Here is a 14,371-nt window from a genome sequence, read left to right as displayed (position 1 = left end):
GAGCAACAAGTTTCATGATTATCAATGCCCTTTATGAGCATGGGTCACTGCAATAGCAAGTGATATATTTGTTGTTCCTGACAAATAACATGTATCCACTACATGAATTGGTTGTTATTCTGGTCTTCCTGAAATTTTGTTATTCTTAGAAAGATTTTAAGCTATTTTAGAGCAGGACTTCATTTTATATTTTTAGAAATTCAGTATTTCAACTACAATGACTACAAGCATAATCATACATTCCATATTAACACAATGCCAGAAATTTGCCAGATCTTTCTAAAATGCACCATTATGTCATCTATATTTCATTACCTATTACCTTCCACATTTACATTAAATTCTTCTTCTGACAAGCTCTCCATAGTATGGTCTTATTCCTAACTACCTGCACATCTCATAATTGCAACATTTCATGTTAATCTTGGTCTCTGAACTTCTGGCCAAGTTTATAGTTGATATTACTTTGTCTATTCAACTAGATTTTAAGGCCCTTACTATGTTAAGCTACCATTATCTTCTCTAATCCAGGGCTGAGTATATTAACAGTTTATAAAAATAGTGGAAAGATGGACCGACCAAGTGGCTCAGTTGGTTGAGTTGGCTTAAGAGCACGGGCTCTGAGCAACGGGGCTGCAGGTTTAATTCCCACATAGGCCAGTGATGCTGCGCCCAAGCTGAGCTGTCGTTGAGCTGCCAACAGGTGGCAGGATGGCTCAGCTGGTTTAACAAGATTGCCTGTTCAATGGTGGGCTACGCAATTAAGACTGAACTTGGCACCTTGAGCTGAGCTGCTGCCACCCAGATGGCTCAGTGGATAGAGCGTGCGCTCTTAACAACAAGGCTGCTGGGTTCGACTCCCGCATGGGATGGTGGCTACGCCCACCCGCAACTAAGACTGAACACAGCACCTTGAGCTTAGAGGCCACGAGCTGCCGATGGGAAGCTAGATGGTGACTGGTGCCCTCCACAATGAAGAACAACTTGGCTGGTTCCCTTCCCCAATTCCCCAATACTGTTCCCTTCCCCCAATTCCCTCATAAAATCTTTAAAAAAAATAGTGGAAACAGACAGAAGATGAGTTATAACACAGTAGAGGTTATGTATTAATACAGGAGAGAAAGTTGGGAGGAGAGAAAAAAGTTTGTTTTTTTTTAAGATTTTATTGGGGAGTTGGGGGGAGGGGAACAGCGTTGGGGAATAGGGGAAAGGGAACAGGCAGGTAGACAAATTGCTGTTTTGTTCTTCAGTCTAGTTGTGGAGGACGTCGCTTCACTGGCCCATATTGGTATGATCATTGCACTCTCTTCCCAGGAGAGGCAATCGGTCGCTGATCGTTGGTCGCCTGCTCAGAGCGGCTCCCGGTAGTTCACACCAGCCGCTCACACTGGCTGCCAGCCACTCACATAGCTCACAGCAGCCCATTGCAGCCCCGCTGCAGCCTACGCCGTCCGGTGACCCACAGCAGCCCAGCTCCAGGTCCAGCCATTGCTCATCTTAGCTGCAGAGGGCGAGCGTCACTGGCCCTCAATGTGGGATCCAAACCGCAGCCCTGCTGCTCAGAGCTGGTGCTCCCAAACAAGCTCTTAACCAGCTGAGCCACTCGGCCGGCCCAATAATTAGTTTTTGAGTACAGGGTACTTATGTAGATATGTGAAGGCAGAAAGGCTTGTGGATACAAGGAAAATGAAGGTGCTATACATACCATTTACGAGAACAAGTCCTAGGTAAAGAAGACGGGAAGAAAAGATAGATCAAGGCGTTCTGAGACTCCTAAGTATTTGAGATTTCACCTACAAAGCAAAGATAGAATATGAGGGAATTTCCATCCCACTTCCTCAATCTTCTCTACAAATCAAGTGAAATGGAGTCATTGTGGGAAGTTCACCAGCCTAGTGATACATAAAAGTGATGAAATGATGAAAAACAATTGCATAAAGGCTGTGAACAAAAGGGTTACAGGGACCTAGAACTGATTCCACTACTGCTCTGTGGACTGGAAGTAGGGGTTGAAAATATAGGCACTGGGGTTACTGAATGAGGAATAGATATAGAGAACTTCTCTGCTTCTTCCTATTTTACAGGCTGAAAATTAGGAGCAAAGGTTCCACTCAAATCTCAATAGCTCTCTCCAGCTCATCATTTTTAAAAGGGTCAGATTCCAAATTAACCTATGCAAAAAGAACTCTCTTTAAAGGGAAGCTTAAAATCACGTTTTGTTTTTACAGTGGCAAAAACAATCATAATTCTTATTAAAGTTCAAAGGCATACTGATCAGAAATGAAATCATTTTCTGCCCTAATACTGCCTACATTCAGAATGTATGGAATTAATTCTCTTTAGTGTAAAGCCAGCTATTTTTTCTCTTATCCCCTTATAATAGAAATCAGAAAATCACCATCCCCTAAAAAGAACAAAAATTACCCTGACACTGTATGTTGTGTGAATTATAAAGCTATTGACAGTAAAATGATATACATATCTAACAAAAAAAATAACCATTGGACAATGAAGCCTATGTTTCTTCATATTTAGAAGTATTTTATGATTTGCTTATAATTAGAATTGTGGTCAAGTTTATGCCTGTTAGAAAAAAACACACAGTCTGATTAGGAACACTGGCCTTTTCTAATACGTGTAAATAATATGAATACCGAAGTAATGAAGTCTCATAATCATCACTGGTAGATTTACCTACCATGCTACCAATGCTCAAGTATGGCTATTACCACTTCTTAGATATCTGACAAGCCACACACCATTCCACTGCTTTCTGTGGGTGTTTAATTCAGTTTATTATGAATTGAGAATTAAAAGATCTAAGCTCAAAAAATGACTCTGCCACACACAACTCTTGAAAAGCCAGGTCTCACTTAACTAAGATGTAAAAAGAGGGGATGAACTGGATGATCTCTAAAAGCTCATCCAGCACAATACCCTGCATTCTAAGTAAATGTGATTCTCTATTTTAACTCCTCCTGGCTACTTCCTATTGGAGTTATGAATGAAATGATCAAAAGGCTGTTTAAAGGGATTGAATATGAGTTTAGATCAGCGGTTCTCAACCTTCCTAATGCCGCGACCCCTTAATACAGTTCCTCATGTTGTGGTGACTCCCAACCATAAAATTATTTTCGTTGCTACTTTATAACTGTAATTTTGCTACTGTTATGAATCGTAATGTAAGTATTTTTTTGTTTTCCGATGGTCTTAGGCGACCCCTGTAAAAGGGTCGTTCGATCCCAAAAGGGGTCACGACCCACAGGTTGAGAACCGCTGGTCTAGATTGATTTACCAATTTAGTTGGTAGGTAGCTTTTAAAACCCTAAAAATTTTATAATCACTACAAAGGTTTTGTAACAGAACAATCTAAAAACCACAACTCAATCTTTATAGCTAAGAATAAATCACATGAGTCCTATAAGATTTTATTTGTTAAAAATGAACAGCTTCAGAATAGATCTAAATGTAACTTCTCCAAAAAACACCAAAAAGTACAGTGTAAAGCATCTCCTCATTAAATACAAACTTTCATTTTGTGATGCACTGCATCAATGTTTTGCATACACCTTGATGCAAAGGAAATAAATTTAAGTTGCATCTTGTTTAAAGAAAAACTTTAAGAACTGAAAAAGGATGACTACAACCACATTCAAAGAAGGAAATTTTCCTCCAAGAAAGCATATTCTTTTGTTTATATACAACACGTTAGCACTGAAGAATTTTAATTTAGTTGTAATGAAAGCAAAATTTTATATTTAAAAAGAAAATGAAATTACAGATGCATGAATAGCAAAAGTTTAATATACCAAAGACACTGTTGTTTGAAGACCTTAATGTCAATATTTGGGGCAATTTTTAAGGTTTTTCCAAAAAAATGCATTAATAATAGCTCTGTACAATATTTAAAATAACAAGAAAATGAAAAAATCTTTATACCATATTTTCACAAACCGTTCTATAGACAGCAAACTCGTGCTCAGTTGTTTTTCCTCTGCTTTAAAATAAGCTATCAGAAATTCTAAACCAGTCTAAAATGTATTGGTTCATGGATTAAATCTAAGTATTCATTCTTGCAAAAATGTTTTGCAGTGAGTCCTTGGCCTAAGGAGAGACTAGAGTTTATTTTTAAATTGTGTGACAGGCTTCCAATAATCCTTTATCAGTAGATTTACTGGCAAAATACCAGGTATTAAGGATCAGATTTAATTCTTTGGTATAAGCATGGAACTGTTTTTGATAGCTTTCCGTGTCTAGCATGAACCAAGTAACCCAAGGAGCATGGGAGACAACAATGAAACCTAGTATACAATGCAAGGCAGGCAGGAGTGATAACTTTATGTTTTGTTTCATTTTTCGTGTTTGTTTGTTTTTTTAATAGGGAAAATCAACACTAATAATACACTCTAGGGAAGCTAACACCTATTTAGAGGTTTTAACATTATAGCAAGTCAAAAGGTTAAGCTTCAAAATGAACAAACTTGTAGCTGGGTATTTTGCTGCATTCTGGCATTATACCATAACTTGTAGATTACAACCATCTGAGGACTCAGCACTAACTTGGCACAACAAACTAACTGTTACCTCCTTCCCCTCCAGAGCATGGCAGGGCCGGGGGACCTTTTCTCACCATAAATGCCTGAACTTTACACAAGAAATCAGAGTGAAAGGTATAAGGTTACAATGTTACTCTATTCTCATTTTGCATTTTTTTCTTTGTGACATATACAAGTATAGTTTTGTTTTTGGAGCTGTATACTGTTTAATTTAGCAAGTTTAAATGCTGGTAAGATTTAACTTTTCAAATAATAAGGAAATAAAAGACTTTATGGCTATGAATTTTACTATCAAAATATCTAAGGGACTCAATCCATTTTAATAATTATAATTTTTCTACCATTTGAAGAATTCTTTGTGGACACTAGACTCAAGACTACAATAAATCCAAACAGTATATCTATGACGGGGGTTTTAAAGTTTTTCACCTCAGTTACCTGTCTTCAACCTATTATTTCCTCTCATGTTTTTTTTCATTTACTTCCACAAACTGTCAGATTTTTACACTGGACCTTCTCCAAGGCTCTACTAGATAACTTTGTAAACATGCATTTATAGCCTTCAAACAGCAACATTTTAAACTGAGACTAATGCCTAGAGTCACCTTTCTTGTTAAAATTTCAACTTTAAATATTTTTAACTCTAGAGGATTGACCTAATACTATGTGAAAAATGAGCCAAGTTCCATATATTTCCACAGATCTTAAAACACAAAAGTGGAATTCTAATTTTTTAAATATCTCTAATGAAGTCAACTGCACTTATTACATCAACACTATTAAAGAATAAGTGACAGCAACAAAGGGACTTACTCATATTTCTGAAGACCAAGATTTATCATGGCCAAGTGTAAAAAATGGGCAAAGGAGATGAGATTTTAAATACCACTACCATAAAAATAATTAATTTCTATCTTTCTGTCTTCTTTCTGTTTCATGAGGAACCAAAAAGTCAAACAGAGAACTGTTCTGTCTGGGCCAACCAAGAAATCTTTAAGAACAGATAGGTATATTCCCTGTTATTCTTTCAGGGCATTATTTATACATTTAAAAAAAAAAACAAAAAAAAAATTCAAAAATAAAAATAAGAGTAATTTAGCCTTGTGAATATTTTGAAATAAAGTTTCTTGAATTTCTGTGATAAACTTCAAGCAATTCAACTTTTTAAACAGAGTCATCACTCCAAAGTTCTTTTGACACGGGATCTATCCCACGGTTACAAAGCGGCTTCCTCCTTTGTTGAACGTGAGAGTGGCTCTTTGTTCCTTCAGAATCCCAAATCGCTCATTCAAAGTCATCCCTGTCTAGAGAAAACAAGACAAAAATTAACAACTTGACAGTAAGCCATATTTGCTTTAGAACAATGTGCTTGTACATAATAGTAATTCATAGTAACAAGAGCTAACATTTCCTGAATATTTATGTGTAGGAACTCATCTAATTCTAACAAAACCATATGAAGCAGGTGAATTTAGTGATGTTTAGAGACATTAACTTGCCTACTTGCAGCTCCAGAATTCAAACCAGGCAGTCTGACTCAGGATCTCTAGCTCCTAACCACTATAATGCCTACACTATACACTATATAAAACACATATACTACAATGCCTATAAATCATATACCCAAAGATGTCTCTATCTGAATTATTTTTAGGCTCTGCAAATACTGCCACCAACTCTAGTGATACTTCTGATAAAAGTTGGAGTTATTTAGTCTTGTGAATATTTTGAAATAAATTTTCTTGAATTTCTGTGAGTTCCTGAATTTCTGTGAACTCAAAATCAAATTCATATCAAAATCTGGTTTTTGATTAATAGCAGGAAGCACACCCAAATTATACTTCACCATTTCTGAAAGGAAAGTAATAAGGACAAAATAAAGTAAAAGTAGCAAATTAAATTTGGTCAAATTTCTGAAGATATGTCATACCTTCAATTCACAGATTTTTATGTCAGTGAATACAAAAAAGTTATCTGACAAAATCCAACACCCATTCATGATAAAAATTCTCAGCAACTTAGGAATACAAGGGACTTCCCTCAGAGCAGGCATACATGCTCTCACCACTTCTATTCAACATGTACTGAAGGTCCTACCCATTATAATAAAGAAGAAAAGGTTTAAAGATTTGGTTGTAAAGAAATTTGGAGAATGACATGATAGTTTACACAGAAAATCCTAAGGAATCTACAGAATTACAAAAAGTAGTAAGTAAATTTTACCAATATCACAAGATCCAAGGTTAATATAACAACTGTCAAAACTATAGTGAGATATACCATTTTAGATGCACTTGGATGGCTATAATCAAATGACTAATAACAACAAGTGTTGATGAAGATGTGGAGAAATTTATAATCCTCCTACATGCTGGTAGCAATGTAAAACAGTGCAGCCACTACTTTGGAAAACAGTCTGGCAGTTCCTCAAAAGGTTAAACAGAGAGTTACAATGTGACATAGTAATACCAGTCTTAGGTAACTTACCAAGGAGAAATGAAAACATAAACTCACACAAAAACATGTAAATGAATGTCTAGAGGAGCATTATTCACAACAGCCAAAGAATGGAAACAACACAAATGTCCCTCAACTGATGAATGAATAAATAAAATATGGTATATCCATATGATGGAACATTATTCAGCAATGAAAAGAAATGAAATATTGATACACCATGGGTGAACTTTGAAAATACTATGCTAAGTGAAAGAAGCCAATCACAAAAGAGCACATGTTGTATGACCCCATTCATATGAAATGTCCAAAATAGGCAAATCTATAGACAGAAAGTAGATAGATCAGTGGATTCCTAGGGTTGAGGAGACTTAGGGCACCCTATTTAATTCACTGCACATTTGTTAACGGAAATGCTCTCAGTGAATAGCTCAAAAAAACACAGGGGAAAAAAATTTACCTGTTTTCCAACACTATTTATGTCAAATTGCAGGGGGACACCTTTAGGAACTTTCTTTACATCAGATTGCTCCCGTTTTGTTAAGAATGAGGGTACACCAGTACGAGTTAATCGCGGTTTCTGAGTTCTATTAGAAAAAAATTAAAATTAAATTAGACCAGTTTAATCAAAATAAGAAAAATAAATCATTTGCTACATAAAGTATCTTAACTTGTACTCATGTTCAAATGTATTAGTGTTATTTTATTTGTGTTCTCAAAAATAAAAAAAGTACATGGTTCTTGATTGAGTAGGACTATAATTTATAATCACTCACAGAATACCTCTTTAAGCAGAACTATAAACTTTTCAACAATTTGGAATGGTTTATTTCCAAATCTTGATTTTCTACTAAAAAAAAGCAATCTCTGAAGTCTTAGAGACCCATCTTACATTCTTTTCATTTTAATCATTAAAATGGCTGAATAGATCAAAATCTCCATAAATCTACAAAGTTTATAATGCAATAAATATTAATGGTTAACTAAATTAAGGTCATCTAGATAAAAGAATATACTATGGACTTTTAAAAGAAGGTATGTCTGTGTGTACCAAAAAGTAAAACTGTTCAAAATATACTGGGGGGAAGGAGAGTATGGAACAAGTATGTATAGTATTATCTCATTTATTATAACCTACATAAAAAATTGGTGTATATATTATTTGTTATATAGGCACCAAACTTTTAAAATAAAATTATGAAACTGTTACAAGTGTTTGGTTGCTTTGGGGCTGTAGAACCAGGAAATCAAGGGAGTTTTACTTTTAACTATATACTATTTCTATTTAGTATCACAAGTATTACTGTTATCCTTGTCTCAGTTTATCCATACTCTGAGCAGAAGTCAAATAATTTTCTATTATCTTATAATATATACTGAGAGGTTACAATTTCTGCAAAATAAAGAAAAGACTTACACCGGGCACTGCACTGCTCCAGGGTTATCAATGGATACAGTCAAAATTCCTCCATTTGTGGTGGAAGTTCGCCATCTAGTTTCAAAAAAACCAAAAACTGCATTAGAATGGAAGTTTATAAATCCTAGTGTATTTAACATAAAAAAACATACATTTTAAAGTAGCTATTGCTTTTTCTCAGCGTTTAAGAAATGGATACCTGTGCCCCATCATGATATAATTAATCAGCACCTTGGGTATAAGAACTAGACATTTTATTAAATATTTTTCAGTGTAACAAACACATGCATTTTTTAAAAAATCAAATAATACAGAAAGAATTCTAAAGAAAAGCAACAGTCCTTCACCTCACTACTCTCCTGCTTCCTGCTCCCTAGAACAGTACTTTTAAATCTTTCCTGTTTTTACCACTTGCTAGTTACCTCCACTTCACTAAACAAGATGCTTGTGTAATAAATTTGCTATGATTCGGATTCATCACACTATCTTTTAGTTTTCCTACCTAATTCTAAATGTTTTGATGGCTGTATCACTATTTTACTTCCATTATAACTTAAATATATTTAAATCCCTTTCTTTCAGTAGTCTCTTGACACCATCCCCTCCCACTTCTTATCAATAGTAACTTCCTTCTTTCCTTCCACCTCTTCTCCCACTTTGTACCTCCCACTTCTTATCAGCTCTCCTTTTATATTTATGTTAATCCAAATCTGACATTTACATTACAGTGTTACCAAATTAAGAATTTTGTGCTTTGTTCCATAGGTTGATTCAAAACAAACAAACAGCATTCATATTATTACAATTATGTAAATACTGTTCATGTGGAAGCAAATAATCTATAATCATTTTCTTCCTTATGGTTTCCAATGTCATCATTTCTGTGCAAAAGAATACTGCCAGCATCGAGTTTTCCAACACTCCGATTGTTCAAAATCATGCCTCATTTTAGGTGGCATGATATGTGTGGACCATGATCATATTTTGTATGTTTGGTTTTCCAAAATTTTGAATAGATTATTCTCAAAACCTGATCATATTGATGAAATTAGAATGTTACACCTCTTACTTGGGAAGTGCAATTCTAACAGACAAAAAAATATTTTTAAAAAACCTTTATAGGGATAAGGGGGAAAAAAGAATATGTGAAATGGAAAAATATCGTATTGTTTTTAAAGGTTTACAAATTTTACAAAAAGCTCTATGGATTTTCTATTTATTCACTGAATAGGTTCATTTGTATAAAAGCAGTTACAGAATATATATAGTCATGGGACATGGAGTATAGTGTGGGAGTGGAGTCAAGGGAATGGTAATAGATATGTATGATATTGGGGGGGAAGTGGGGCGGCGGATTGGGGGGGTTGTCACTTTGAGGGGTAAAAAGTATAACTATTGCACTGTGTTGTACAGCTGAAACTAATTCTAAAAAATGTGTATTTCACAATTTAAAAAATAATAATAATATTGTGATACCATAGTACAGTGTCAGATGGTTGCTGGGCTTATGGTGATCACTTCTTTAGCTATGTAAATGTTGAAGAACTATGTGGTGTACACCTGAAACTAATATTATATTGTATGTTAGCTATATTTAATTAAAATCTTTTTAAAAATAAAAAAAATAATAAAAAAAAGCAGTTACAGAAAATAAAGAACTGTTTCATTAAAACAGAATAATTGGGGAGTAAAAGAAATTAAAAATAGAGCAATGTTTTTGGTGCTAAAAGTGTTAAAATACTGATATGTGAAAATACAAAAGATTTTGAGGAAAAAAATAGCAAAAACAAAAGGATTTATTTATTTCAGGCTCAAAGGTTAATTTACTTTAGGTCTCATTTAATTTATTTTGGACTAGGGCACAAAGTATTTTGGGTCACTAGTATTCTGGGAGTTTGGAAATGACTTGAAAAACAAATTGAAACTTACTGACGAGTTCTCTTTGCTACTACATCATCTAGCAGTTGTTCTGTGTTCAACTGGGCCTGAACCTGAAGGGAAAAAAAAAGCAGTAGATCCCACAGAAAGCAGAGGACTTGAATCCAGAGATTATCCTCCTAACTTTATAACCCACCATGATATGTATACGAATGCAGGAGGGGCATTTGCCTATTCTGGTGACACCTCTTTGTTGGGATTCCTGAATCACAACAAGTAGTAAAAACAGGTTTATTCCTAAATAACATTTTAAATTCTTATATGATGTTGCTATCAAGGACGAGAGAAAAGGAGGGGGGAAAAGGAACTAATCTAATGTCATATTCTCCACACCCCATACCCAACCCCTACCTCAACCACAGCTATGATTAAGGCTTACTAAAGATGAATGAATGTTCAGGATCCTTTGTTTGGGTAAAAAGAAACCACCATACCAAGGGTTTTTTATACCTTCAGGCCTCTTCTGAAAAGAAACGTTGCCTGACGAGTGTCCTTCTGATGACTTAATTTATTTCCACTCCTGGTATAATTGGCTGGAATGTTATTTCTACAACAAAAACACATACACATGAATAACCAATGGTCTCAGGCACTTAACTTTCAAACATCTTGAGAAAAAATCAGCAAAAATAGTTAAATTCATAGGCTGAAAATTTGACATACACTTAATATAAAGACTGAATTATTTCCTTATTTACATGAAGCTACTGAGATTTGATTTATAAACATCTCCTTTATAGCATATTACATGACAAGTTGGTTACTTCTGAACTAATTAATCTTGTAAATAGTCAACTCTCTAAAATTTCAAATATATAAGATCTCTTCTGGGCCAGCCGAGTGGCACATTGGTTAAGAGCTGGCAAGGGACGCCAGAGGGCCCCAGTTTGGATCCCACGTATGAGAGCCAGTGACACTGCCCTCTACAGCTAAGATGCTGAACAACAGCTCAACCTGGAGCTGGGCTGCTGTGAGTCACCGGCGATGGAGAAGGCTGCAGCCTGCTACAGTGGGTTGCCATGGGCTACCGTGTGTAGCCAGCAGCCAGTGTGAGTGGCCAGGAGCCGCTGTGAGCGGCCGTCCAGAAGCCAGCGACTGATCTGCCTCTCCTGGGAAGAGCGCAATGATGGTGCCAACTTGGGCCAGTGAAGCAACATCCTCCACAACTAGGCTGAAGAACAAAAGGACAGCAACTTGTCTGTTCCCCTTCCCCCAATTTCCCAGCGCTGTTCCCATTCCCCCAATTCCCCAATAAAAATATTTTTTAAAAAAATCTCTTCTAAAGACTTTAAAAAACATTTTTAATGTTATTTCTTAAATTTGGCAAAAGACGTTAAGTACAGATTTAATCACACCTACCACATCTACTATGCCTAGTAGTAGTTTAGTCAAACTACTAAAAACCCAAAATAGAGAAAATCTTGAAGAATAACATCTTTTTCAGTTTTCTCTTCCTTTCTCACTCAGAAACATTTACATATTAGTATAAATTACAGAGAAACTTATATTCTTCCACTGCTTGTTCCTTCACACACAGAACAACGTATCTTTTTTTAAAAAAAAAACATTTTATTGGGGAATTGGGGGAGGAGAACAGCGTGGGGAAATCGGGCAAGGGGAACAGGCAAGTTGCTGTACTTTTTTGTTCTTTGGGAAACAGATAAGTTGCTGTACTTTTTGTTCTTCAATCTAGTTGCAGAGGACATCGCTTCACTGGCCCATGTTGGTATTATCACTGCACTCTTCCAGGCTGAGACAGTCGCTCGCCGGCCATTAGACGGCTGCTCACGAAAGCTCACGCCAGCTGCTGGCCAGCCCCACTGCAGCCTACGCCATCGCTGGCGACTCACAGCAGCCCAGCTCCAGGTCGAGTTGTTGTTCACCATCTTAGCTGTAGAGGGCACAGTGTCACTGGCTCTCATGTGGGATCCGAACCGGTGGCCCTGCTGCTCAGAGCTGGCGTCCCAAACCAACTCTTAACCAACGTGCCACTTGGCAGGCCCCAGAACAATGTATCCTTAATTATGTTTGACATGATGTTTACCAATTCCTTTCTAGTTTCTATAGGAAATTGGTAAAATATGAGAAAACAAATTTGTATGTTTATCTACTTAACTCTTTTTATAAATACTTAACATGTTGCTTAATCTTACCTCCACTGTTATAGAGGCTCAAATATAAAATTTCCCTAGCTAGCCCAATTAGCATGGGCTCATTAATGAATGGCTCATGTAATTGACAAGTTCTTATTTGAGAAGTTCTCCGTTTCCCAAAGATATTACTGATTCCCAAAAGAAAAAGAGATGATAGTTAAGTAAAACTGCAATTTCAGCCATTCCATTTATACAAAGGCTTCATGTTTCAGGGGTTTTTGGCTTTGTTTTGAATTATTTTATACTATAAAAGATGAATAAATGGTGTTTGAAACTGAAATAAAAAGGTAACTTTGCAGCTTGTCAATTTCCTTTTTGCCCACTTTATCCTTATAGAGAACAAAATGCCACAACAATAGGTCATAATATTTAAGTTTTTGTTATGGCTTCCAATTTAAATTAAAATAATCTCATCTTAAGAAGCTTTCATGCAGAATTCTAATTTGCTTTTTCCACAAATAACATACCAGGTCTGACAATCAAGTCCCTGAACTTGTTGCAACAATGCTGCTAACTTTTTTTTTTTTTTTTAAGGGGAGCCATCCTGCCACCTGTTGGCAGCTCAGCGGCTGCTCAGCTCGGGCTGGAAATCAAACCGCTGTTGCTCAGAGCTCAAACTCTTGAGCGAGCTCTTAACCAACTGAGCCACTCGGCCGGCCCTAACCTTTTTGATACCAGAGGGATTATTCATTATAAATTTGTACCAACTGGGCAAACAGTTAACCAAGTTTACTATTTGGAAGTACGTGAAAAGGCTGCATAAGTTAGATGACCTGAGCTTTTGGCCAACAACTCATGGTTCTTGCATCACTACAAAGCACCAGCTCACACTGCACTGTCTGTGATGGAGTTTTTAGCCAGTAAACAAATAACTGTATTGGAACACCCTCCCTACTCACCTGATCTGGCCCCCAATGACTTCTTTCTTTACCTGAAGATAAAGGAAAGATTGAAAGGAAGACATTTTGAGGACATTCAGGACATCAAGAGTAATACGAGGGACAGCTCTAATGGCCATTCCAGAAAAAGAGTTCCAAAATTGCTTTGAAGGGTAGTCTAGACACCAGTGTTGGTGCATAGCTTCCCAAGGGGAGTACTTCGAAGGTGACTGTAGTGATAGTAAGCAATGAGGTATGTATAACAGGATGACTTTGCGAACTTAATTGTCAGACCTCATACATTGTTCTATTAAGAGCCTTTGAGACTGAGTAACAAATTCAGCTTTCAAAATTCCCAATTTTAAATAAATCTGGCTGAGGTGTTATTTTTGTTTTTTTTTAAGGTTTTATTGGGGAATTGGAGAACAGCCAAGTTGTCCTTCAGTCTTATTTGTGGAGGGTGCATCTAACTCAATTCTAAGTCTAGTCGCCATCCGGCCACCCGTTGGCAGCTCAGGGCAGCTCAGTTCAAGGTGCCGTGTTCAATGTTAGTTGTGGGTGGGCATAACCCACCATCCCATGTGGGAGTCGAACTGGCAACCTTGTTGTTAGGAGTACATGCTCTCACCAGCTGAGCCATCCTGCCACCTGTTGGCAGCTCAGCGGCAACTCAGCTCAGGCACAGCTCACTGGCCCATTTGGGAATCAAACTGGCGACCCTGTTGCTCAGAGCTCGCGCTCTTAACCAACTAACTGAGCCGCTTGGCCGGCCCTGGCTGAGTTGTTTTTACCAAAACAATTACCTTTTGCAATTTTATTCTATATATGAAGAGAGGTAAATAAGCAAAGTGATGATTTTTTTAAAAGTTTGTAATTAATTAAGGGCCGGCCGAGTGGCGCGTTGGTTAAGAGCTGGCTTGGGACGCCAGAGGGCCCCAGTTCGGATCCCACATATGAGGGCCAGTGACACCG

At 36.7% G+C, this 14,371-nt stretch overlaps 1 protein-coding gene across 1 annotated transcript in view; it reads right to left on the bottom strand.

Annotated features, from left to right (window-relative positions):
* Window positions 1-3,389: 3,389 nt before the first annotated feature.
* FYTTD1 (forty-two-three domain containing 1) overlaps window positions 3,390-14,371 on the bottom strand; it is a 37,128-nt gene continuing 26,146 nt past the window's right edge. Inside the window, exons 5-9 of the mRNA XM_019652105.1 lie at window positions 10,819-10,915; window positions 10,360-10,421; window positions 8,431-8,505; window positions 7,474-7,600; window positions 3,390-5,860 (exon numbers count right to left, since the gene is read on the bottom strand). Coding sequence (XP_019507650.1) covers window positions 5,762-5,860; window positions 7,474-7,600; window positions 8,431-8,505; window positions 10,360-10,421; window positions 10,819-10,915 — 460 coding nt within the window. The 3' untranslated portion in view covers window positions 3,390-5,761. The remainder of the gene's footprint in view (window positions 5,861-7,473; window positions 7,601-8,430; window positions 8,506-10,359; window positions 10,422-10,818; window positions 10,916-14,371) is intronic.

The sequence above is a fragment of the Hipposideros armiger genome, unplaced genomic scaffold (assembly GCF_001890085.2).
Source record: "Hipposideros armiger isolate ML-2016 unplaced genomic scaffold, ASM189008v1 scaffold_8, whole genome shotgun sequence".
In the NCBI taxonomy this organism is placed as follows: domain Eukaryota; kingdom Metazoa; phylum Chordata; class Mammalia; order Chiroptera; family Hipposideridae; genus Hipposideros; species Hipposideros armiger.
Note: the sequence above shows the minus strand (reverse complement) of the source record. Positions and strands in the feature narration are given on the sequence as shown.